At 50.1% G+C, this 23,965-nt stretch overlaps 11 protein-coding genes across 11 annotated transcripts; 6 read left to right on the plus strand and 5 right to left on the minus strand.

Annotated features, from left to right (window-relative positions):
• Positions 1–986: 986 nt before the first annotated feature.
• On the minus strand, positions 987–2,970 carry AUEXF2481DRAFT_62300 (uncharacterized protein; the record flags this gene model as incomplete). Its single annotated transcript, XM_013492127.1, has 2 exons — positions 987–2,520; positions 2,573–2,970. 2 exons carry the CDS (start codon positions 2,968–2,970, stop codon positions 987–989), a joined length of 1,932 nt encoding a protein of 643 aa, XP_013347581.1.
• A 514-nt stretch (positions 2,971–3,484) lies between these two features.
• AUEXF2481DRAFT_62431 (uncharacterized protein) lies at positions 3,485–4,822 on the minus strand (the record flags this gene model as incomplete). The annotated part of the gene is made up of 2 exons (XM_013492135.1): positions 3,485–4,652; positions 4,713–4,822. The coding sequence occupies 2 exons, from the start codon at positions 4,820–4,822 to the stop codon at positions 3,485–3,487; spliced, it is 1,278 nt and encodes a 425-aa protein (XP_013347589.1).
• Positions 4,823–5,050: 228 nt separating this feature from the next.
• Positions 5,051–5,631, plus strand: AUEXF2481DRAFT_25982 (uncharacterized protein; the record flags this gene model as incomplete). The annotated part of the gene is made up of 2 exons (XM_013491833.1): positions 5,051–5,280; positions 5,337–5,631. 2 exons carry the CDS (start codon positions 5,051–5,053, stop codon positions 5,629–5,631), a joined length of 525 nt encoding a protein of 174 aa, XP_013347287.1.
• Positions 5,599–6,683, minus strand: AUEXF2481DRAFT_372605 (uncharacterized protein). Its single transcript, XM_013492199.1, has one exon. It carries the CDS (start codon positions 6,423–6,425, stop codon positions 5,736–5,738), a length of 690 nt encoding a protein of 229 aa, XP_013347653.1. The 5' UTR covers positions 6,426–6,683; the 3' UTR covers positions 5,599–5,735.
• Positions 6,684–7,684: 1,001 nt separating this feature from the next.
• On the minus strand, positions 7,685–8,203 carry AUEXF2481DRAFT_1563 (uncharacterized protein; the record flags this gene model as incomplete). Its single annotated transcript, XM_013491683.1, has 1 exon — positions 7,685–8,203. The coding sequence occupies one exon, from the start codon at positions 8,201–8,203 to the stop codon at positions 7,685–7,687; it is 519 nt and encodes a 172-aa protein (XP_013347137.1).
• A 636-nt stretch (positions 8,204–8,839) lies between these two features.
• On the plus strand, positions 8,840–14,770 carry AUEXF2481DRAFT_36038 (uncharacterized protein). The gene has a single exon (XM_013491961.1). It carries the CDS (start codon positions 9,292–9,294, stop codon positions 14,683–14,685), a length of 5,394 nt encoding a protein of 1,797 aa, XP_013347415.1. The 5' UTR covers positions 8,840–9,291; the 3' UTR covers positions 14,686–14,770.
• A 387-nt stretch (positions 14,771–15,157) lies between these two features.
• On the plus strand, positions 15,158–16,261 carry AUEXF2481DRAFT_76638 (uncharacterized protein; the record flags this gene model as incomplete). Its single annotated transcript, XM_013492146.1, has 2 exons — positions 15,158–16,004; positions 16,099–16,261. The coding sequence occupies exons 1-2, from the start codon at positions 15,559–15,561 to the stop codon at positions 16,259–16,261; spliced, it is 609 nt and encodes a 202-aa protein (XP_013347600.1). The 5' UTR covers positions 15,158–15,558.
• An 806-nt stretch (positions 16,262–17,067) lies between these two features.
• On the plus strand, positions 17,068–18,315 carry AUEXF2481DRAFT_36041 (uncharacterized protein). The gene has a single exon (XM_013491962.1). The coding sequence runs from the start codon at positions 17,114–17,116 to the stop codon at positions 18,011–18,013; it is 900 nt and encodes a 299-aa protein (XP_013347416.1). The 5' UTR covers positions 17,068–17,113; the 3' UTR covers positions 18,014–18,315.
• An 846-nt stretch (positions 18,316–19,161) lies between these two features.
• AUEXF2481DRAFT_373599 (uncharacterized protein) lies at positions 19,162–20,405 on the plus strand. Its single transcript, XM_013492200.1, has one exon. The coding sequence runs from the start codon at positions 19,392–19,394 to the stop codon at positions 20,055–20,057; it is 666 nt and encodes a 221-aa protein (XP_013347654.1). The 5' UTR covers positions 19,162–19,391; the 3' UTR covers positions 20,058–20,405.
• A 556-nt stretch (positions 20,406–20,961) lies between these two features.
• On the plus strand, positions 20,962–22,468 carry AUEXF2481DRAFT_372935 (uncharacterized protein). Its single transcript, XM_013492201.1, has 4 exons — positions 20,962–21,004; positions 21,058–21,666; positions 21,716–22,228; positions 22,281–22,468. Exons 2-4 carry the CDS (start codon positions 21,259–21,261, stop codon positions 22,335–22,337), a joined length of 978 nt encoding a protein of 325 aa, XP_013347655.1. The 5' UTR covers positions 20,962–21,004; positions 21,058–21,258; the 3' UTR covers positions 22,338–22,468.
• Positions 22,114–23,935, minus strand: AUEXF2481DRAFT_36044 (uncharacterized protein). The gene is made up of 4 exons (XM_013491963.1): positions 23,816–23,935; positions 23,467–23,761; positions 22,279–23,410; positions 22,114–22,226 (listed from the first exon to the last, which is right to left on the minus strand). The coding sequence occupies exons 1-3, from the start codon at positions 23,831–23,833 to the stop codon at positions 22,599–22,601; spliced, it is 1,125 nt and encodes a 374-aa protein (XP_013347417.1). The 5' UTR covers positions 23,834–23,935; the 3' UTR covers positions 22,114–22,226; positions 22,279–22,598.
• Between the last annotated feature and the right edge of the window lie 30 nt (positions 23,936–23,965).

A 23,965-nucleotide genomic window follows, 5' to 3' on the forward strand; every position in this document is an offset into this window, starting at 1 on the left:
GAATTGTTTGACCGGTCATACAATACTCACGTCACAACCCTATGCTCAGCTCCATGTTGATCTGATCATGCACGGTTTCATGAACACACAAGATATGCCGAACCCCCAGGCTTCACTGCCGTGCCAAGCCCCACATCCTCACCCGATCGTTTTCACTTTTCTCAACCAAAACTGAAAGCCTTGACTCACCACAACGTCTGGCTTGCATACAGCGAGCAAAAGGATGATGTACTGGTCAGTACGGGGGTCGAACCCGCGACCTTGGCGTGCCATGTATCGCATGATATCGCATGATATCGGATGATATTAGCACCACGCTCTAACCAACTGAGCTAACCGACCTGTTTGATGAGTTGGCACTCGTCAAGATGCAATAAGAATTCGCGAGTGACGGGATCGAGAGGTGGAGGAGAGCAGAGGAGTGGGCAGGAAGATCCAAGTTGTGGTTGTGAGAGGTGGTGAAGAACATGGGACGCTCTTATATCGAGGTTTCAGATATCCATGGCGAAGTTTGTGTTCGGACCAAGAATCAAGCTCTTGTCGTGGTTGTTCAAACTTGTTCTTGCTGGTTCTGGATGTGTGCTCAAGCAGCCGAGCAGTTTCGGGAACAAAGATGCCCATATCGTGACCCATGATTGAACGCCGTCCCTTCTGACTCCCGAATCAGTTGTGTCACTCACCATGAGTCAGTCCAGCAGTAGAATGCGATTCCACAAGCTAGACGTCAAGTCGTAATGCTCAATTCGACCGCTCGGATTGATGTCGAGGGTATAACCCTGATCATGATGTGTGGTCGAGACGGACCGGGTATAGTCCGGCTATTCTAGCAACGGTTATTGTGTCTTCCGACGAAGGCACGGTCGCTTGTATGGTCAGAGTTGAGTCCAGTGGAATAAATAGAGATGCAGAAGCAGAGAAGCCTAGCTTCAGCCTAGTATTTGGTGTATATACATTGCATGCAATTCGTAAAGCCCTGAAGTTGAGCATCAAGATCGACAGTCCCACTCGAGAGCCATGATACCACTCTCATCGCCTTGCCACACCTTACTGGTATGATTCTCGTTCGCGACGGCAGAGCGTAGAACAGTACCGATCTCCGTAGGTCCAGCTCCGATGACTTGACTCCTACCGCCACAGATATTTGTTCTTTCGCTGAAGTCACTCACGATATCTTTGATCGAGGGATGACGGCCGCCGAGATACGTGATAGAGAAGTTGTTCTGAGCAGCCGTCAAGTCGCTCGATGAGGTGACGACTACACCATTCTTTTCGCCATTAGCACGCTTGCTACAGCATCCCTCACCCTTTCCAGAAACCGAAGAAGTTGACGAGGTGGATGACTCTGGTGGTGCTGTCTCACGAGTAACAAAGATTCGCAGACGTAACCCATCGGCTTTGCCAGTTGACATCCATGACTTCAGCTCAGTCAACTCTGGAGTTATCCAAGAAAGATCCTGGATTTTGCGAACGATCCAGACAAAATCGACAGCACGCGTGCCGGTTTGAGCAACCGTGAAAATATCTTGAACAGTCGGAAGCACAGAAGTGACACCAGTACCACCGGCGATTGCCAAAAGATTAGAAGCAGCTGCTTCCTCAGAAGGCGAACCACCATATGGTCCAGTAAGTATGACAGATGTGGTGCAAGAATCTCCACCAGTGGCCTTTGCTAGTTGGGCAAGCTTGGCAGTAATACCAGAGCGTTCACGGATCAAGTAGGTGTGATGCTGAATATCGCTGCGACCAATAGGAAGGGACGAAGGTGTGAAGGGATGCGACTGCCAGATGTTCAGAGCAGGGAAACAGAGGTAAAAGTGCTGACCAGGCTTCCAAGCCGAATGCTTGAAGTCAAAATCGACACGCACCACCGAATCTTCGTCATCGCCATAGTGTTGTACCGTAGCGATCGCGTTGTGAAAGCCAAGACCAGGCTTGCCTTTGCGGTAGCCGACGTGAAGCAGCGCAGTTCGAAGGAATCTGACGCCAAAGTCGGCAAGAACGATGATCAACGAAGCAATCATCCAACATGCGAGCTTATCCCAGTGCGCCCAGCATGCACCAAGGTAGAGTATGCCGATCAAGGCGTGGGTCTTCTTGAAGAACTCGTAGCCAGTCAATCGGATAGCCCAACTGGTGCTGAAGACGTATAAGAACGTGATCATGATTTGAGCGACAATGCCCCAAACGATATACTTTTGCTTGATGAATGTGGTATAAGTCTCCGGCTGTGGTTGGTAGAATCGTCCTTCCACCAGTGTCCAGACCAGAGTATGCAAGAAAGACTGAACGAAAATCACTCGGCCAGTCCATCGGTGTAGGAAATTGAAATGTTGGTATGGGATACCAGTTATGAGGGACAAGACACTCTCACGAGAGCAGAGTGCAATTGTGAGGGGCGTCAAAGCATATGCCAGTGCGCCAACACGATCGCCCCATCCTCCAAAGCCTGTCCTGATTGTCTTCAAACCAGGGTGATTCTTGGTAGGAACGATCCAGGTCTTGTAAGTGACGCCAACGAGCCTATTTATACGTCAGTACCGACACCAGACACACACAACCCAAGCAGACATACGAGAAGATCAGAAGATAGCCTAGAAGTGCCGAGAGCACTGTAACCTGTAACAGAGTGACCCTTCCAAGAATCCGTCTCCCTGGAGCCTCAGAAAGCATCCAACGCCTCCCTAATGATCCGAGAGAGTCCAATCCACGCCGAAGTGGCGTCTTGATATCAGATGATCGGGCTACGCTCTTTCCATAGCGTAACGACAGCATAAACACCAGGACTCCGCCTAGAACTGCCCATAGAATGAAGGTATAGAGCATAGATATTTCGTGCGAGTGATAGACCGAGTCCAGATACGCACAAGTGCCAGCATCTTTCGTGCATGGAAGAATCCGATCCGGATAGGCCCAATAATGCTTGACTGTCGAGTTCGCATCGTGCTCTTGAATATGCCGGGTCTCAATCATGCTATTTCTGAAAAGCTAGACCAACGTCCAGCGGAATACCAAGGTACTAATACTCGAAAACAGAGATACTTTTGTGTGTCGATGACCGGGTGTACCAGAGTGTCCTGTATGAAAGCACGTGTGGCAGCGTATATGTGGAGGCGTGCTGTATAGAAGAGATGGTCGTGCAAAGACACGAGGGGAGCGTGTGCTATTTAGAAAAGAAACGTGCAAGCCATGTGAGTCTAGAATTGACCCACCAGCGGAGTCCGAAATCAATTGTGTCCAACGTGTACCGATGAGGACATGACGGGTTAGAGGTGCGAGGTGTTTCGCCCGCCAAGCACGGACCTTGCTCGAATATGAGCATGTTTAAAGCTTGGCGATGAGGCCAAGTGGGTCCCGAAACATGTTAAAGTCCGGAGAGTGTTTTGGGTTTGTATGCGAGGATGAGCCTGGCTCGGGTGTGTTCTCAGCTGAATATATAGATGTTGAGCAGGCATAGGTACTCCTTCTAGGTCGCAGCTCGTGTGGATCAATCCCCCTCACTACTACTCTCATATTCTGCATCGTCTCGCTGCTGCTTTGCAAGCATGTCTTTCCAATTGTCTGCAAAATCTCTCAATGCACCAGCACCGCCTTGACTTGCGTCGACGACATCTCGTGGTAGTTTGTGTGCGCTGAACTGCGGAGTGTTGAAGCTGTAGGCCTCAGGGTCGTCCTTTCTGATCAGGCGGAATTCGGGGACCCAGATCTCCTCGTCGGCTTCGTCTTCATCATCATCGTCCTCCAAGTCTGTTGTTCCCTCTGTGACTTCACCCTCCTTTGCATCCGCTGCTTGAGAGTCAGACTTCTCCTGACCATCGACGGCAGCGTCAGGTCGAATAGGGATACGGATGACTTTCTCCTCTGGGGGCTCTGGTAATGTCAGAAGTTCCAGCCAGCTGAACAACAAGGGGTCCGTCCTGACTGCCCAAGGATTGACATCGATCAGCCAAACGCGATCATGCGGCGGAGGAACGTAGACATCGAACACAAAGTTGGCGTCGGGAAAAGTGTGCTTGAGTCGATCATCAAAGAAGTTGTGAATGACATGACGTAGCTTGTCTTGCATGCGGAAGAGGAAGTCAAAGTGATTTAGATCTCGCTGACAGAGAGCGATGAGCTTGCGATTCCTGACGAAACATCTGAACTCGACCGAGGGGTTCATTTGAAAGAATTTGCGCAGAACCAGGTGATATGGAATGTCGTTGGTATCCTTCGGGTTGTCGTCTGAAGAAGGCTCATCGGCGACACAGTCATCGTAGGCATGTTCCAGATCGTGGGTGATAAAGTCTGAGCTCTTAAGTAGCAAGTAGATGTCGCTAGGCAGTCTGCACTCCATACTGTTGGTAGCAGCGATCCAGGTGGCATCCTTGGGAGCAGACCAGTTCAGCTTGGGCACAACCTTGCCGCCCAGTTCAGCGATGGTATTTTTGATGGCTCGGTGGACATTGCGCCACTCTGCAGAGGGATCCTCTTCTTCGTCATCATCTTCCTCTCCAGCGGTATCAGAAGCCGAGAAGATGCCAGAGTCGCTGTCCGACCAGTCACGGCGGGGGTCATCCTCGTCCGGGGGAATCACAATGCCGTCTGCGCGAAGGTAGTCCAGGAAGGGGCGAGTAAGTGGTATGAGACGGGCTTTGGGAGATATGGCACGATATCTAGCAAAGCATCGGTCAGCAAAACGATCAGATACACGACAAGGCAAGATGATATCATACTTGGGATACCAATCGTGGTAAGAGCAATGCATAATGTGTGATTTTGTAAGAGGCGCGAAAGGAAGCTCCGTCAAAGGCTGGGGAGCCTCGCTAGGGTCTTGGGTCGCCATAGTGGGTGACAAGAGAAGGGAAGCCCAAGGGCAGAAAGCAGAGAGATGGATCGCAGAAGAGATCAATCGTATGAAAATGCGACAAGAAGATGATGCATTATCTATACAGAAGTCTTGGCCAGACTTTTTGGACCCCGCCTTCGCATCTTCAATGACTTCACTCTTCTCGTCCTTCTCCCATCAGCAACATCATCACCCGCACCCACACCCACACCCATCGCATCCACCATGTCTTCCAACGTCGGTCTCTCTACACCACGCGGCAGTGGTACTTCTGGTTATGTCCAGCGCAACCTCTCGCATCTCAGGGCGCGCGACGCCGCCGCTCCCTACTCGAAGGATTACGATCTTCTCAGACACCGCCAGCGTCAGCCCGACAAGGACATTCTTGAACACGATCGCAAGCGTGAGATTGAAGTCAAGGTCTTTGAGCTGCGCGACAAGCTAGAAGAAGAAGAGTACGCACTTCTGAACAACCCTTTACTGCCTAGTGCCCAAACTAATACACGACCAGAGTCGACGAAGACGAAATCGAGGATCAATGCACCGCTCTGCGCAAGAAGCTTCAGGCCGAGCAGGCAAGCAAAAACACAAGCACCAACGCAAGGAGCCTCAAGTCACACCAAGTCCACGAGCTAGCAAAGGCAAAGATTGAAGAGAGCGAGAAGCTCAGACGCGCATTCGGTATCAGCAAAGACTACGAAGAAGGCAGTCACTGGAAAAAGCAAGAGGAGAAAGCGAAGCAGATGCAGGACCGCCAAGCAGAAGAGTTGAGAAGGGCAAAGGAAGAAGACGACTATTCGGACTGAGAGACACCATCGGCATGAGAACACTTGCATTATTAGCGCGGCGTTGGAACGGACAAATTCACAGTCAACAAGGCTTGCGTTTTCTCGAGCTTCTTGTCCGTTGTTCACTTTGACAACACTGTCATCTGGCCCAACCCACTGTCCGCTCTACTGACCGGACTGGTGTCACGTCCGCTCCCTGAGCTACTTCTTCTGGTCGACATGGTCTCCGAGCGTCTCGGACTGATACTGCTGCCGCTTCTGATGGGACCAACGAGATCCATGTTCTTGTGTGCTGGGAAGTTCGATGGCGACATGCTTTTGGAGAGTTGCACCGATCCCCTTGACCTGTGCCAGACCGCCCGCAGCTCTGCCTTCTTGGCCGAGCCCGACAGAACAAGCTCCAGAACATCCTCCCAGGTTTCATCGTTCAACGTCACTCTCTCGCGTTTAGGAGACAGGTGACCTGACTGGCCGTCTTGCACATGATAAAAAAGTTCCATCTCGGCGTACATGGCAAAGCTTGTCGTTTCGCCTTGCTCATACAGAGCACCAAAGATTGCGCTGCAGACTTCCCGCTCAAACTCATGGAAGCTGCGGTAAAGGGTTGAAGGCATGTAGAGTGCCGTCTCAACCTGTCGACAAGGCCCACGCGAGGACGCATGGATTTGCCGACCAACGAGGGGTAGCCGAAGAGTGTAGCGAGTATTACGCGACCAGGTTGATGATGCTATTCTCAGGCTTGAATTTCGGTTGTCTGAGGTGCTTGGTGCGGTCTTCATGGTGGCTGTCTTGGCCTGGCTAATGGCGAGCATCCTGTTTGAGAATGCTTTGAGTAATCCTGGAGGGCCCGTAAAGATGGATCTTTCATGTCCTCGTTGTCTCTATCCGTGGGTGTATGAACGAATGATATCGAAATGATTGTTGTATATGAGTGAAGATGGGATTCCAGGCGGAAAAGTGTTTCCTAAGAATGGGAAGAGGGCGCGTGAAGGCCGTTGGAAAAAAGGTCGGTCATCACTATTGGATCCGGCCCATGCGCAAGCCAGCCAACGCAACTTTGCCCGCCATATCCAACTTTCTCCACAACAACTCTATCGGAATTATGTGCCTCCCTGACTCAGAGTTACATTTTGATCATAACACCGCATGTAGTATGACCATGACAACGGCGAACTGCAAGGCGCCTGACTGGCCGTAAGGAAACATAAACCTATGCGTTGTAAACTGCCAGAGTATCGTTCGTCCAGGACAGCAGATCCTTGCGGCTGACCTGCACAAGTGGGACCTTCTGGGGCACGCCCTGTCTCAACATCTTCTCCGGATGCCAAAGACCGTCACGCGTAGCTAGCTGTAGAATTGCACAATTTGGTCGAACAAGCGCCGGATCCGATCATGGAGATTAGAGGCTTCAGACGCCCTCACCGGAAACAAGACTCCTCGGGGAAAAACATCGTGTACTTGAATAAATCAAGTATTGCTCGGTGACAAACACTACGGAGAAGGCCAGATGTGACCAACTTCACACCGCGCATAAATTCTCCCCTAGCCTGGTCTGGCCTTTTCCCCTTTTCTGCCCTCGTTAAGCATATGGGAGCGAATCACCTTGCTGATAGGAAAGGCCACTCCACGGAGCCAATCTCACTACATTCCCTGCTTTTACATCAACACAGGAAGTCACTGACGTACCTTCCAGGGAGCCTTGACGCGTATCGAAAAGTGTCGTGCGACACGTTGCCCCATTCGAGGTATCCGCAAGGCCGGGGAAGCAACGCTTGGCCGAACGGCGATGGAACGGCCAACAACTTTGACGTCTCGCATATCAGGCTCAACGGCCGGGTCCGACAAGATAGGCGTCATCAATTGCCGGACTCAGGATCACTCAGATTGTTTGACGACATCGCATTTGCATACCGGTATTCTGTAGAGATTGCACTACGTTCCGACAACCAGACCACCATGAGTTCTTCCTGTCTGTGTGCTAGTATACAACTTACAACAACAAATACATAATCAGTTGTCGAATAGCACTACGACTTTGTCCTCGTGGCTGACTCGTACGATTTCACACTCTTTACATCTTCTCGTCTCCAAGATATTCGACCTCGCGAGTCATCTTCTCTCCCTTAAACCACCAATCGACGTGGAACACTGCTTGGTGCGGTCTTTGGCAACGAAGCAACGTTAGAATGTCTGGCCAGTTGGCCTTGTTGACTTCGTTCTCGTTGATAACTTCTTCACATCCTGCCTCGTAGGTGATAAAGAGTCTGAATCCGATGTCCAGCTCTTGCTGTCTGCACCATGGGAAGTACCAATGACGACGTTTGGGTTGTTTCTTGTTCAGACGGTAATGGAGATTGCTCTGAATCTTCTCGGATAGGTCGCGATGGTCGGATGGAAGCCAGATAACATCCTGGAAAACTGGATGCTTCCTGGTGACCTCGTTGAAGATGGGATCCTGCTTGACGAATCGGAATCGTAGGGGGATTATTAGGCTATGGTTTGTCGCCACAGCATGGTTAAGGTGAAGATCTTCCGCATTCACATGCTCGTTGCCGGAGCAAAAGATCCATCTTGGTTCTGTCTGGGACATCGCTCCTATATCCAGGTCTGAATGTGTAAAGTTATGTGTAAGAAGAGGTCAGGGGATGGTGATGAGGAAGGAACAGCTGGATTGAGCAACACACTGGAGTTTATACCCACAGTCCTCTCAAGACCCCTCACTGAGCAGCCATTGACGCTTCTGGGAAACGATGTAAGCTTCAATCAATTCTCTTAGAAGCAGATCATTGCCAGGATGTTAGCCAACCACCACAGTGGTTTGAAGGATATAAACTCTGGACCAACCTGAGGTTGCGAAGCTTCTGTGGAGTATTTGCTCAATCTCTGCTGAGCCGTCTACACCCACATCTTGGCCTCAGCCTACTGGAAACATGCCAGGGCTGCATATGACGGGCTACCGACACCGTAACTGCGATTGAGGCCAAAGATCACAGAGCAGCTCCTACCGTAAAGTACATTGCTTTTAGAATATTGAGAGCTTTCCGGCAGCAGGCCTCCAAGCACAAGCTCGTGGAACATGTCATTATTCAGACACATTGACTCTTTCTCTTTCTATACCCTTGCTTGCTCTCAGTGGTCGGAGCACCGATTGCATGAGGAGTTATCGTGGGCATTTTGGAGATATCGAGGTTGGTCGAGCATAAGTTTTTACATATATCAGAGCATTGAATTATGCAAAACTTATGGAATAACATATGCTCATCGATCTGACCCGAAATGGACATTCGAAAACCCTAAGAGCAAGCGGCCAGGGCGAGATGAGAATCTCCTCTGCTATCCAAGTATGTGTGAAAGAGGACAGTCAGATCAACTGTTTGTTGAAAGTGCACAGACCAGGCTGGTCAAACCGAAGCTCAGACTGTTTCTGCGGAGGAAAGCGCGCGCACACATCGTGGCGAAGGAGGAAAGAGGACTGGTGTCTACTCAGCGTGCTGCAGCTTCCACTTGTGTAACATTGCAGGCTCTGCAGCGTCACTCCGTTCTCCGGAATCTATAAAACTAGCCAATCTCCTTCTCGCGCCCAACACTTTGCTTTTGGACCATTCTTGTACCATCAACCCCTAACTTTCTACAGCTGCGCGCACAAACCCTGGAACAAAGCCACACAGCCCTCCGAACATGGCAACTGATGGTGTGCAACAAGACATTGAGTATGTCAACGTCGAGGATATCTCCAGATCTGAGGAAGACCAGAAGGTCTTACAGAACTATCACCGCCTATCCTCGCGGCGAGTAGATCTCGTGGGCGATTTTGCCGGCCAAGAATTGTTTGCAATCGAGGGCGACTCTCTCCTTCTGCAGTGCTTCGAGAACTCACTACTTGACTTTGAGGATGGTTTCCAATTGCTGCATGCCGTATACCTCGTGGAGGAATACCTCGCACAACTCCAACGCCGTAACTGCAGATTTCACGTCGCCTTTTTTGAGGCTCACAGTCAGCTCTGCATTCCTCAGAGTGTCAAGTCCATCGACCGATCTAAATACCTCCTCACAAGAGCCGCCATAATTCGCCACCTTCAGTCCAATTTGCTATCGGAAGACATTCAGATTCACTGCTTCACAGATCTTCATGACAATGCATTTGACGAGTATTTACGCAATTCTGCGGTCTACTTTTTGATGTGCCACGATGGAGCTCGCAGCCACACCACGCAAGACACAAACGTACCTGATCCAAGAACTCAGTTGAGATCGATGATTCTGCATTTCATCCTGTCCGGCTACAATGTCGCGTTGATCAATGGTTCGGAGTTTGTCGACACAAAGATCATGGCTATGGTGTTAGAAACCAAGAAACTCTCACACACACTGGATCCGACCCTAGATGCGAGCCCAAAGCAGTCCGCTGATGTTTCGAAGTCCACCTCTTCTGCAGATGTCAAGACTGTTGGAGCCCATACGTCCGGTCTCACCGAGAGAGAACGCCTGACGGTCATGACTCTATCTCGCCTATTCAAGGACTCATCCGCATCAAACATGCAACAATTTGCCCACAACGTTCTTGCACACACAGCGCTTCTTCATGCCTTGCCTCTCTCTGCTCGTAGTCTGCAGCATACCTCAGCTGTGAGCGAACACACGGAGCATCTTTCTAGCTTCTGCAACCAGGCTGCCGAGATCTTGAGCAGCTCAGGTTGGGTGCAATACCACCAAGCCCTCGAGAGCAACGACTGTGATGTCGCTGATTCTTTCGATGGCCGTCTGTTCAACGTTGTTGCCAAAGGTCTCGATCTGTCATCATTACCCGAATCAGCGCAGCAGAAACTTCAAAAGCTCGGCCAATCACTGAAAGCCCTCTGTGACGTATCTGTGAACGAATCTGCTACAGGGAAGCCAGACATCTCCTCTTTAGAAGCACCTTCCACCAGCCCCACTGGAAACATGAACGTACTGCCCTTCTCCAACCCTGTGTTCGACCAGCATTTAACATCAATCCGCCTTGGCATCGACGACAATGCCTCCGAAGAGACTAGCAGACCTTCGGCTCGCATTTTCCAAGAAGTTTCTCACTGGCATAACGCTAAGCGACCCATTCAATCGAAGAACACACCCGTTCTCTCCCCACGAGATGAGCTACGTGCTCGCCGCAGAAACCAGAAATACATGGATGAGATGCAGAAGTACGCCGCAAGTTTGACCAACTCGGTAGGAAGAGCACTTGAGCCAGAAACACTTCTGGTCAAGTCAGCAGCCGCATCCAAGGTGGCACAAAAATCCGAGAACAAGAAGACAAACGCCGAGCCTGCCAAGGTCGAAAGCTCAAAGAAGGGCGGAAATCCAAAGGGCGGTAAGAAGAACGTCAAAGTCAGTGGCAAGCAGGCCGCTCAAGAGGCCGCTGCTGCATTCCAAGCCAAGAAGGCAGAAGCTTCCGACTCCAAGGTTATGCAAGCATGGCACATTATCCTCAAGAGTCTGTCTGCCGAGAGCGATTTGCCATCTCGTTACATCAAAACCAAAGACTACTTCGCCAGCTTACCGAAAGACAAGAGAGAAGTTCTGGGTGCCGAAGTACAACTGTTCTGCCTCAGCACACTTGTTGAGATCGCAATTCAATCGGGCAAGACCAACGACCAGGACCCTAACGGTATCGTCGCTTTCATTTGGCACACCGCCAGAAACCTCGTCCTCAGTGATAACATCACCAAGACGATCTGTGAGAAGATTAAGCTTACTGTAGACCTCTTTGGACTTCCTCCCGTCGACATTCCTAAGCCGACCGAGGACAAATCTCTGCCGTTCCGATTCGCGCTTCCTCTGCAGAGCGCAGAGCTTGTGAAGAACAAATTATCGAGCAAGGCATTCCAGCTTCTGCACTGCGGACCCTTCCTCGACCGCAGTATGGATGCTGCTCCCGACTCCAGGGTAGACTTCGAACCCGATGGCTGGCAGAGAAAGGTTCTTGACGGCATTGACGACAACAAGAGTCTGTTCGTGGTCGCACCCACTTCTGCTGGTAAGACTTTCATCTCATTCTACGCAATGAGAAAGGTCATCGAAGCCGACGATGAGGGAGTTCTTGTCTACGTTGCGCCAACCAAGGCCTTGGTCAATCAAATCGCTGCCGAAATTCAGGGCAGATATTCCAAGAAGTTCAAGTACCCAGGAAAGAGCGTCTGGGCCATCCACACCAGAGATCACCGCATCAACAACGCAACTGGTTGCCAAGTACTCGTCACTGTTCCCCATGTGCTCCAAATTATGCTCTTGGCCCCCTCCCACGCCAACTCATGGGCAACAAGAGTCAAGCGTATCATTTTCGATGAAGTCCATTGTATCGGACAAGCTCAAGACGGTGTTGTCTGGGAGCAGCTCCTGCTGCTTGCACCTTGCCCTATCATTGCGCTCTCTGCCACAGTTGGTAACCCTGATGTCTTTAGTGACTGGCTGTCAACGACTGAAAAGGCAATGGGCATTGACTTCGAGATGGTCAGACATCCATACAGATACTCCGACCTGAGAAAGTTCTACTACCAGCCCCCGAAGAAGTTCTCGTTCGACGGTCTTGGCCAGAAGAAGGGCCTACCCACTCTTGGTCTAGATGGAACTACTGGCTTCGAGTACCTTCACCCTGTCGCTTGTCTCATCAACCGATCGGCTGGAATGCCAGATGACCTTTCCTTCGAGCCGCGCGATTGCTACACACTCTGGAAAGCTATGAAGGAACATTCGAACGACAAGTATGGCCTTCCAGCTGAGCTGGACCCTACCACTGCTTTGCCTAACGTTATTCGCAAACAAGACGTTCTCAAATGGGAAGCCGGCTTGAAGAAGGTCTTAGCTGCGTGGATGGAAGACACCGCCTCCCCTTTCAATGCTGTATTCGCCACACTCTCTGGCAAGCAGCCACAACAGGAGGAGCTGTACGCACCCACAGCCAAGCGCACAGGCCAACAGGAAGCTCAGGATGTCGCAGACGACAACTTTTTGCCACTGCTTTGCCGACTCCACGAGCAGGAGGCAATGCCAGCCATTCTGTTCAACTACGACCGTACCAGATGTGAGGATATCTGTGCTAAGATTCACGACGACTTGAAGGAAGCCGAGGACCAGTGGAAAGCCACTGATCCCAAGTGGAAGACCAAGGTCGCTCAATGGGAAGCTTGGAAGAAGGAGCAAGAGAGAAAGGGTGCAAAGGCCAGCAAAGCCTCTAAGAGCAAGAAGCCCGCCGAGGAGGGCATGACCAAAGCCGATATGCAACGTGACGCTGCTGACACTGACGCCAACGGCTTCGAAGGATTTGATCCCGCGGCTCCCCAAGACGGCTACCACTTTTGTAACTTCAAGGCCATCCAGATCTCTGAACTCGAAGACTACATGAGGGAACTGGAGTGGAGACGCGTACCACAATGGCTGATCGTTGCCTTGACCAGAGGTATCGCAGTCCATCACTCCGGTATGAACCGCAAGTACCGTCAAGTCGTTGAAATTTTGTTCCGCAAGGGCTTCCTCAGAGTCGTTGTTGCAACCGGTACACTCGCTCTGGGTATCAACATGCCTTGTAAGACGGTTGTTTTCACTGGCGAATCGGTCTTCTTGACTGCGCTTGAGTACCGTCAATGCGCTGGTCGTGCTGGTCGTCGTGGTTTCGATTTGCTCGGAAACGTTGTCTTCCAAAACATGCAACATGAAAAGGTGTTGAGGCTGATGTCTTCGAGACTGCCTGATCTCAATGGCCATTTCCCAGTCACAACCACCCTGGTCCTCCGTCTCTTCACTCTGCTTCACGGATCGAACAACTCAAAGTACGCAGCCTCGTGCATCAACTCACTGCTCTCTCAACCTCGCTTGTACATGGGAGGTCCCTCATTCAAGGACCAGACTTTGCATCATCTTCGTTTCTCCATTGAGTACCTTCGTAGACAGCACCTGCTTGACTCGAAGGGTGCAACCTTGAACTTCGCTGGGCTCGTTTCTCATCTGTACTTTACAGAGAACTCCAGTTTCGCATTCCACGCACTGCTGAAGGAGGGCTATTTGCACAGACTTTGTGCAGACATCGACAACGATGCAGAAAACGTGGTCAATACCTTGATGCTGGTCATGTCCCATCTGTTCGGTCGTGTGTACTGCCGCAAGTCTGACGCGGAGTACCGCGAGAAGGTGGTGAAGCCATCCTCCTCTGTTGTATTCTTGCCTCCCCTGCCGGAGGAAGCAGCCAATGTTCTGAACGAGCATGGTCAGCAAACTCTTGATATCTTCAGCACCTACGTTCGTACCTTTGTCGACCAGCATGTGCAGAAGCCGGACGACGCTCTGCCTCTCACCGCTAGACAAGTCGGCTCTTCATCTGCCGAATTGGCTCCTGGACTGAAGGAAGTTTCGCTCCCGTCCACAAAAATTCGTTCGCCCTTCGTCGCACTGTCTGGACACACAGACAACTTCAAATCGATCAGTGAGCTCTGTCGCTCTGTCAGATCTGGCGTCTTCCTTGAGGAGTCCGCTATTCCCCACGTAGCCATCCTCTCCCAAGACCTCGACCAGCCTTTGAACGCTTACCTTGTTGACTTCTTCAAGCACGGTGATGTCAAGACACTTGAGAAGGCTAACGGTATTAGACGCGGTGATGTTTGGTTCATGCTCAACGACTTCTCCTTGGTCCTTGCTACAATTATCACTAGTCTGCTCAACTTCATGAAGCTCAAGGTTGGAAGTGATATGGACTTCCTTGACACCATGGGTGAGCTTGACACTCTTGAGGAGGCTGAAGATGAGACGGTTGCTGTCAAAGAAGACGGAGAAGCTATCCCAGCTCCCAGCGAAGCACCCAAGGCAGCTATGGCCACAATCACGAAGAAGAAGGCCAAGAAGGCTGAGAGTTGGGAGGATATGGCCGACGAGGAAGAGGTCATCGAGAAGGACTACAATGAGGCTGCCGCCAAGTTGGACGAATTGAACTTCGACAGTGCTGCTTGGGAAGGCCAGGGCGGCGAGAAGGGACTGCTGAAGGTGCTCAAGTCTTTCCAGAGATTGCACTCTGAGTTCAACCTCAAGTTCAAGGCCATGTGGGCATAGATGAAAGGGAACTTCTGGTTCCTGTCGATTGTAAAAATAGATCAAACACAGATAGATCGTACATTTGCTGCATTTTCCATGACTGTCCTGCTCCAATTAACCATAATGCGAATAAGCTCGGCACAAGTGGATAGCTGACATTTGATGACGCCGAATGGCGGGTGTTGGTCAGCACTCACCAGACGACTTTTCTAGGCAGATTTCGCGAAAGTGCTAGAAATGAGGGAACACAAGTATTGCTGCCGGATCTCATCGGATGTGCACTCGCATCAGACGAGGGTCATGTCGCGATATACGCGCCTTTATCTGTCAACTGTGTTTTGAGGATATTGGTTACGGACTCGGAAATTATCTAGCCAAGACCTCACGAGTTGAAGGGGCTCTCGTTACGAGGTCCCCTGAGTGTCGCAGGGCTCATACCGCCATGTGCATGAGAGGGAGGGAGGAGGGGCAGATCTTCATGCTTCAAAATAGAAACGTCGACAGGCATCCACGAACGAACGGACAAGGAGTCAAGCAGATCCAAACGTGCAACACAAGCTCGGATGAAGCGGCTCTTCTCGTGAGAAGATGACCCAAGATTCTTCTGTGGAGCAGAGTGGCTTGGCGAGTACAGCCACAAAAATTGACAGCCCGGCGGAACCTGTGCCTTACCAATCTCCAAGCGTGTTCGGTCCATTTTGCACGACAGACGTGTTGACGAGACAGATGTGCTAGTAATACGCTGCCAAGGCAGGATGAGGAGCGCGTATCCTTGGGTAGGCATCCCCTTGCTCCCCTCTACCCCTCATGTCATAAGAAGCTCAAATCCCTCCCAACCCGAACTCGCGTGACACCATTCTGCTTACCCAAATTTTCGGAAAGAACTCAAACATGTCCATCGTCAAGAGACCCACCATCAAAACCAGAAGGATCTCCTCCTCGCCTTCACCACCCGGAAGTCCACACCCGGCTTACGACCCCATTCGGATGGAAGCGGTGGACCACCTGAGCATCACCTCTGCAGTGCCTCTTTCAATCAAGCAGGTCGACCTGGACGGTTACGACATTGTTCCTCCAGTGCCAGCATACCACAATACCTTTGAATTGCCTCGCTCCGATTCCTACAATTTCCAAGAACTTCAGGATGACATTTCAAAAGCCATCGCAGCACAAAACAACTTCCCTCACCGTCGCATAGAGGCAAAACGTGACTACTACTTCAAACTCTCTGCACACTACAGGCGCCATACCGACGAGAAGCGTCAAGATGTGCGCGTCACATTACAAAACTGGAATGAGCTCCGGTTACTGCTGTTGAGCAACGATGTGCATGTCGCGTGCTTCTCTGTGCTGTGGTGGAAGAAAACAACCGGCCAAGTCAGAGCCGATCGAGCAGAAGTGGGTCGAAATTTAGCTTGCTGTATCATGCAGTAAGCTCTGGAGTAAAAATGGCAACTACGAGGATCTCATGCATCGCTATGCCAAATTACCACAACGCCAGGCACCACAGCCTATGCATACGAAACTCGGCACTTGGAAACATGATCCGAGCCTCTTCTCTGTGAGAAAGAATATTGGATTTCGAAGCACCTGAACGAATCTACCCACCCGTCTCGATGTGGCTTCTGAACACCACGGCCATGCATTCCGTGGGAGCACCAATCTCTGGATTCTCTGGGCAAACAACAACAAACAGTTGGTGCGATGCCCAAGGTCGACAGGAGAATTCAGCCATACCACATTAGTAACGAGACTGTGCGAGATGTAAGCCTTGGGCAATGCAGGAGATTGGTTCGAACAGGGTCTGGAGATGGCTCTTCGGAGGGAATGTTGGAGCCTGTCGATATCAGGGTTGAGAGAGAAGTCGGATATGTATCGGTGTTAGGCGCACTGGAAGAGAAATCTTCCGTTAACGAGAAGCACGAACAAGTAACGAATGCTATGAAATTTTCACTTCTTCATCACTGCCCAATGCATACTAAGCGGAATGGCGGCCTAACACAAGGGTATGCTCGGGTGCCTGAGCCGTGAAATACCCTGATGCCTGTCGCGGACGGAAGCTATAGCGTTGACAGGACTTAGCTGGTAGTGCTTGGACTGCACATGAAACGAGATGGGCCATGCCTTGCTTCGGGTAAAAGACACTCAGAAAGCCGATACAGATTGCTCCGCGTATGGTTCACAAGAGGGTCTGGGAATCCTCGCGACTTGCTATACATTAGTTGTCCGATCGTAGCCAAATGTTCGACGTGACTTTTCGAAGCACCTCGAACAGAATGACAATGGTTCAGGCTCGGGGTTGACCTGCTCCGTTGGGATACTTCGTATGAACCGTATCAGGCAGAACTTCGGGATGTTCTTCGACCGAGGACGTCATCCAGAAGGCCACCTACATAGGTCAGTAACCTGGTAATATCCTTTTCAAATCGAGAGACTTAAAAACAAGATGTCGATCAAGAATGTCGTTCTGGTAGGCGCCGATGGTAATCTCGGACCAGGAGTTCTTCAAGGCTTGGTTGAGACGGGAGCGTTCAATGTCACTGTCTTCAAGCGCAAGTCATCGAAGTCAAAGTCCAACTATCCAGAGGGCGTTCAGGTCAAGCTGCTTTCTGATGACTTTCCCATCGACGAGTTGATTCCAGCACTCCAGAACCAGGACGCTGTGATCAGTACTGTGTATGGTGCACAGGTTGACTTGCAGAAGCGACTCGCGGATGCTGCGGTCAAGGCTGGGGTGCAGCGTTTTATCCCTTCCGACTTTGGAAGCTGCGACTCCCAGAGCAAGAGAGCCATGGAGCTTGCACCCATCTACGTCGCTAAATCACAAGTACGCGACTACCTCGAGAAGCTAGCCAAGGAAAACTCCGGATTTAGCTGGACCAGTCTTGTTTGCGGACATTTCTTCGATTGGGATCTCGGGTTCTTTCACATCAATCTTGAGGCCAAGACGTTTGAAATTCTCGACGATGGCGATGTCTACTGGAGCACTAGCACATTCGCGCAAATTGGCAAAGCTACGGCTGCCATACTACAGAAGCCAGACGAAACAAAGAACCGCTTTGCCTATATCCAGAGCTTCCGCATCAATCAGAATCAGCTGCTGAAGGCGTTCGAGAAGGAGACTGGACAGTCGTGGAACGTCAAGAACTACGACTCATCTGACTATGTTAAAGAGCGTAAGGCGAAGGCCGATGATGGTGACAAGTCGGCTGTTGAGGATCTCGTGTGGGTCCTTGGAACATTAGAAGCCGATTGGGAGGCTCGCGATGGTTATGTCAACGATCTCCTTGGATTGCAGCAGGAAAATCTTGATGAGGTCGTCGCAAGAATTGTCAAGAACAACTAGATCGTCTCGTCTTGATTCTCAGATTTATCTGAGGAGCTATCTAAATGTATACAACTGATACTGATGGCTTGCTACAGAAGGTTCCAGATATACGGACTATAGGGCAAGTAAACGTAAGAACAAAGACCTGTCAATCGTTTTCAATTCTCCCACTGACTGTCAGTGGTCCTTACTTGGACTTTGCGAGTCTTGTGTGGCCCGCAAGCATATCTCCCACCAGCGCGTATGACGCTACAAGATCAGTAACTAGGCACAATCATGAGTAGTCTATCCTAGATGTGAACGGAGGTTTTGTATCATGCGTTGTGCAACCATCTCGATAGGAAGAAGTCGTCTGTAAAAAGTACTGTGCCTTCCGACAGAGCAAAACTTTCGGTTTGTATCACAAGGAGAAGGTGACAGGAGAAAGCCCTTCGACAATCATCTCGATAAGCAGAGCGACGCCTTCGAAAATCACTGTGCCTTCCGACAAACTCACTTTTCATTCTGCGTCGTAGAGGCAAGAGCGACTGATCATCTTGGCACTCGGAAAAGTACTTTGATAACTTTCTCAATACTTGGTATAGTCACTATATCCTCATCAGCATTCATACATAATACGCAGCCATGGAAGGTCGTCGTTTGAATGCGCCGGAACTTTTCCATCTCGCTCAAGCTAGATCAGGCTCCGTACCATTGATCACTATCGCTGGTCTCGTCACAGAGCATTCTCATGGCTAGGACCTTTTGTTGAATCGCATCAATACGAATAGCCAAGCCGTGCTCAACATGCACCCAATACTGAGCGCAACGGTCGATGTTGGGGACCGCTGTCCTGTCTGGAAAGACCATGAACCACTGTCGCCGATATCCATAACGATCGCGGATACGCTTCCCGCAAATAGTATCAATGATGTGGTAGCATCGCAGGACGACATCGCTCAAAGGCTCAACCTAAGAGAGGGTCCACTCTGGCTTGTCAGAATCTATCACACAACCTCCACCAATCGCTTCTATATTGCACTGACAGTTTGCCACGTCATCACCGATGGTAGAGGTGCACTCAAACTCTTCGAGACGCTGTTGTCAGAGGAGCTCGATCCCGCAACAGCAAAGGTATCATCTCAGACAGAGTTGTCCTTCCCACCAAGTGCAAAGGCGAAGAAGAGGACACTCTGGTCATCATCGTCACAATCCAAGTTGTCTCGTGCAAAGGACAAGGTCACCACTGCTATTACATCGCTTGGTACTCTCAACCGCGCCCGCAATCCTCCGCCCATGACATTATGGCCTATTCCAGATCGCAGCCAGCGCCTCGAAAAAAGCACTCAATGCTTCTTCGTTGATTTCCACACCTGACATTGTCGCTCAATTGAGCAGATTTGGAGGACACCGCGACATGGGCAAAATTCAGTCAATTCTACACACCGCTGTCATCGTGGCATTACTAGCCTCAACGAACGCCTCACTCATCAATGAACATAACTCCATCGGTACCGAGACGTCCGTCTCTTTACGTCCGAATGAGCATGTCTCGTTCTTCGGAGGCACCTATGTAGGCCTTATTCAGAGACGTACCACGACGATCAGTCTACTTGAGAGTAAATTCGGAGAGTTCACGAGCGCGTATAATCAGTATATCCACTCGGAGGACGGGATGAGAGAAGTACGAGAAACCTTCAATCACCTCGAGAAGGTCCCGAATTTGGCAGATTTTCCCACGGAAGCTGGACACGAGGATAAGCCATATCGAAACTCGGTCGGCATCTCAAATCTCGGAGTACTCAAGTCTATCAATGACCTCGAAGAAGTTTGGTCCTGCCATACGTGCACGCCTTGGGGCAACGCCCTCAATGTGGACGTGGTCAGTCTAGACGGGAGGATCAGGGCCATTGTGGCACGTTCAGCCATCGATCACCCACCGGTTGATTGCTTTATGACGGCGCTTAAATTTGCTGTCAGGAGGTTCGCTGAAAATATGGATGGCGCAGCAATGGGAAAGTTACAAGACGACTTGCTACGCGATGTTGTAGATGACATTCGTGATAAATTGAGACACCGTTAGGGGTTTCTCTGATAGAGTACCCCAATCAAGTCATTCGCTAGCTCTCTCCTTGAATCGTGTAACCTCTTTTGATACCTGTAAGAAGGCACAGTGATTTCCGCAGCCGGACCCTATATCTCGGGAGACGGCAAAACAGGGCATCTCCACGGCGCTATCGCCGAATTGAAAATGACTGTGCCTTTCGACAGATCAGATTTGGAGATGTCTTGACCACTGGAGCTCCAAGTATCCTCTGATTGCTAGTCCTCGCCAGAAAAGGCTCATATACCGGTGAGAGAAACTTGAGAACGTACAAGATTGTAAGCACGCCATGTTTCTTACTGTTCTCATTATATCTAACCCTTTGCTTTGTTCAAATCTTAGCTATAGGTTTTGGTTAGATGTGCAGTTGAAGCATTCCGGTACACAATCTTGCTTAAACTTTTCTGATTAACCATCGGATTTTCTGTGTTTGGTTCCTTTTTGGGGATTGTGATGTTGGTTAAACATTTTGTTATGGTGTGTGTGACACTGTTGTTCGAACAACCAAGATGATAAGATCGACACCCCTGCTTTCCACGCTGCGAAGGATGCACCAAGACTTTCGTCATCGGGCGCCATTGCATATTGCCTTCTCCCTTCAAACTGTTGCGACTTCCGTCTTTATCATCAACTTTATCAACGCGAAAATTTCATGAGTACGGTTGAACGTAGACCATGGGATCAAAGACGCCGGAAGAGCACCAGCAAGGTCCAGATGGTGCGACTGCGTGAATCACCAAAGTCAATCTTGAAGTGCTGACCCGCTCTGCCAGGATCTTCGACCTCTGGTGCCATTGCTAACATCAATCCTCCCAAGCCAGCAGCAGCTACTGGACTTGTCGCTGGTAGCCTCGAAGGGCAAGACGAAGGAGATGATGGCGATGGAAATCGCGACGCAGCCCGAATTGACATGAAAATCAAGATTAGTAAGCTAAAAGCTACGCGTACGACAGATCCGTAGCTAATCCAAGAAGACAAGACCAAGAAAAAGAGGAAAAACAACAAGAAGAAAAAAGTGCCGGGCGGACAGCAGACGGTCCTTCCCCGAGTCGCACTCGCCAATTTGTTCCACGATGATCAGTATCCCAAGGGTGAAATAGTCGAATATTTTGTCGTCAACGATGAGAACCTCAAGCGGACTACCTCTGCGGAGCTTCGTCACCAAGAAGCTATCAGAAACATGGATGATGACTTTCTGAAGGACTATCGCAAAGCTGCAGAGGTCCATCGTCAAGTTCGACAATACGTCCAGACGATCGCTAAGCCTGGCATCACGATGACCAAGCTCGCCGATGAGATCGAAGAAGGTGTCAGAGGATTGACAGGGCATCAAGGGCTTGAAAGCGGAGACGCTCTCAAGGCTGGCATGGGCTTCCCGACTGGATTGTGCCTCAACAATGTCGCTGCACACTGGACTCCCAACCCGGGAGGCAAGGAAGTCGTGCTTCAGTATGATGATGTACTGAAAGTGGACTTTGGAGTTCATGTCAATGGCAGGATCGTCGACAGCGCATTTACTGTGGCTGCCAATCCTGTCTATGATAACCTACTAGTGGCCGTCAAGGAAGCTACCAACACCGGTCTCAAGGTAAGCCGTGATCGATTAAGAGGTTGACACGTTGGCTAAGTAGTATCAGGAAGCTGGCATTGATGCTAGAATTGACCAGATCAGTGAACGTATCCAAGAAGTCATGGAGAGCTACGAGGTTGAGATCAACGGGAAGGTCATGCCTGTCAAGGCCGTTGAAAACATCACCGGTCACAACATCCTACGCTACAAGATTCATGGCGATAAACAGGTGCCTTTCGTTAAAACCAAGACCGACCAGCGCATGGAGGAAGGTGACATCTTTGCCATCGAGACCTTTGGCACGACTGGCAATGGCTACCTCACGGACGATATCGGCGTCTATGGATACGGTCGTAACGAAAACTTCCGTCCGACCGGTCTGCAATACGCATCTGCCAAGTCTTTACTCAAGACTATTGATGAGAACTTTGGCAGCCTGGTCTTCTCTAGACGTTACCTCGAGCGACTGGGCGTCAAGAACTACCACCTTGGTATGAGATCGCTCATTGCTAGTGGCGTAGTTGAGGACTATGCACCTCTGGTCGATATTCCTGGATCGTATGTCGCGCAGTTCGAGCATGTAAGCAAACACCAAGGAAGGGAACTTTGTCAAATGCTGACATTACATACAGACTGTCCTGCTAAGACCTAATTGCAAAGAGGTCATTTCTCGTGGAGATGACTATTGAGAGGAGAAGAGGTGCACCCACGTCTCTTATTGCTGCTTTGTTATCCATTATCAAGTCATCCGGATCTTCAACGATCATGTCTGAAAGTTTGTCATCGCATTTCAACATGCTCTGCTTGCTCTACATACAATACCGACCAATTACACTCCTTTACGATGCAATAGGCCACACTTGAGGTGCTGTGAATGACCGTCTCTTCCTCGTGAATTGAGGTGTCTTTAATCGACAAGTTGCCATACATACCGACCGCTGAATTGTTGTTCAATCCCAGACTTGTCTGACACTGACGTTCAGCCTCTTTGTGCCCATGAATCCTTTCCATCGCTGATACGCCTTGCGCTCCTTTTCAGTAACCCTCTTCGCCGCATCGCCCTTGACCGCAGGCCATTCCGCCAACCATTGCGGACAAGAGTTGGGAATCGTACGAGGCATGGCATGCCACGCCCACCTAATTTCGCCATCCATATGCACACAGTCGCCACTTCTGACTCTGATAGCCACAGTCCTCTTTTTCGGATCTTCGCCTTCTGCGAGCTCTTCCTCGCCTCTGGCGATCACAAAGATACCATCACAGCCAAAGGAGAAAGAAGCAAGACCGCGTTCGCAAAGTTCGCTGACATCGCGATGGACGGGCATGTAGTCTTTTTGTCCATATAGCAGACATACGCCAGATTCTGGTCTGATGTGTGGGAAGAGGCCGCTGACTAAAGTACCGAGGTCTGAAGGAAATGTCGTGGGTCCGTTTTTGGGATAACTGCGTGTCGGCCAGTGATATTGCTCTCCCAGTGTCAGCCAGCGTAGTTTTCTTGATAGCATTTGTGCCATATTGAGCGATTTTTGAGTTTTTGGATCTTTTGGTGTCGAGTGTATTGATTGAGGGTCGTAGGAGAAGAGAGATGCAGTTTCCGCTTCTGTTCCTTCAGGATTTTCAGCTTCTGATATTGGATATTCGATGTCAAAATCTGCTTGTAGGTTGATCTTGTGTTTCGGGTTCGCCATATATTTGTGCATGATTTGTGATATCCAGAGAACCTGAGTTTCTGGAGGCAAGATCCCCGGCGCTATTTGCAGACCTGGTGATAATTTTCAATGTCGAGTTCGGCGTTGACGATTACCAAATACTGCTTACCTGGAAAGTCTGTGTGCTCGTACACTGTCACGTCCTCAATTTCTGTCTCAAGCAGCGACTCGTCTCCTTCTGTGCCCAACGCCGCATTTCTGAACGCAATGCAGGCGTTTTCAATCGCAATTTTGGAGATCTTGCTAACAGGCTTGATCACTTTTGCTTGCTCCTCGCTTAGACCTTTATCCCAGTTCACGACGCTCTCATCATTTTCCAGATCCGAGATTTTGACCTTGTTGTAATGCCAATATTGCTCTTGGATGAATTTGGGCGGTATCGCATGTGTATCATGATGATGGTCCTTGATTCAAACTGTCAGTTTTTGTTATGTTTTCGAGGCATTTCGCATTGCCACCTTTACGGCTACGTTCATCACCTGTGAAGTTCCGCCCTTACCTTGTCGTCTGAAAAGTCCATGTTGACTACTAAATCGAGAAATGGCCGTACGTTGTATAATTGCTGTATGTCTACCCTTGAGCATACTAAATCTCCGTGACTCTTTGGT

Source organism: Aureobasidium subglaciale, assembly GCF_000721755.1.
Source record: "Aureobasidium subglaciale EXF-2481 unplaced genomic scaffold scaffold_2, whole genome shotgun sequence".
NCBI classification, from domain to species: domain Eukaryota; kingdom Fungi; phylum Ascomycota; class Dothideomycetes; order Dothideales; family Saccotheciaceae; genus Aureobasidium; species Aureobasidium subglaciale.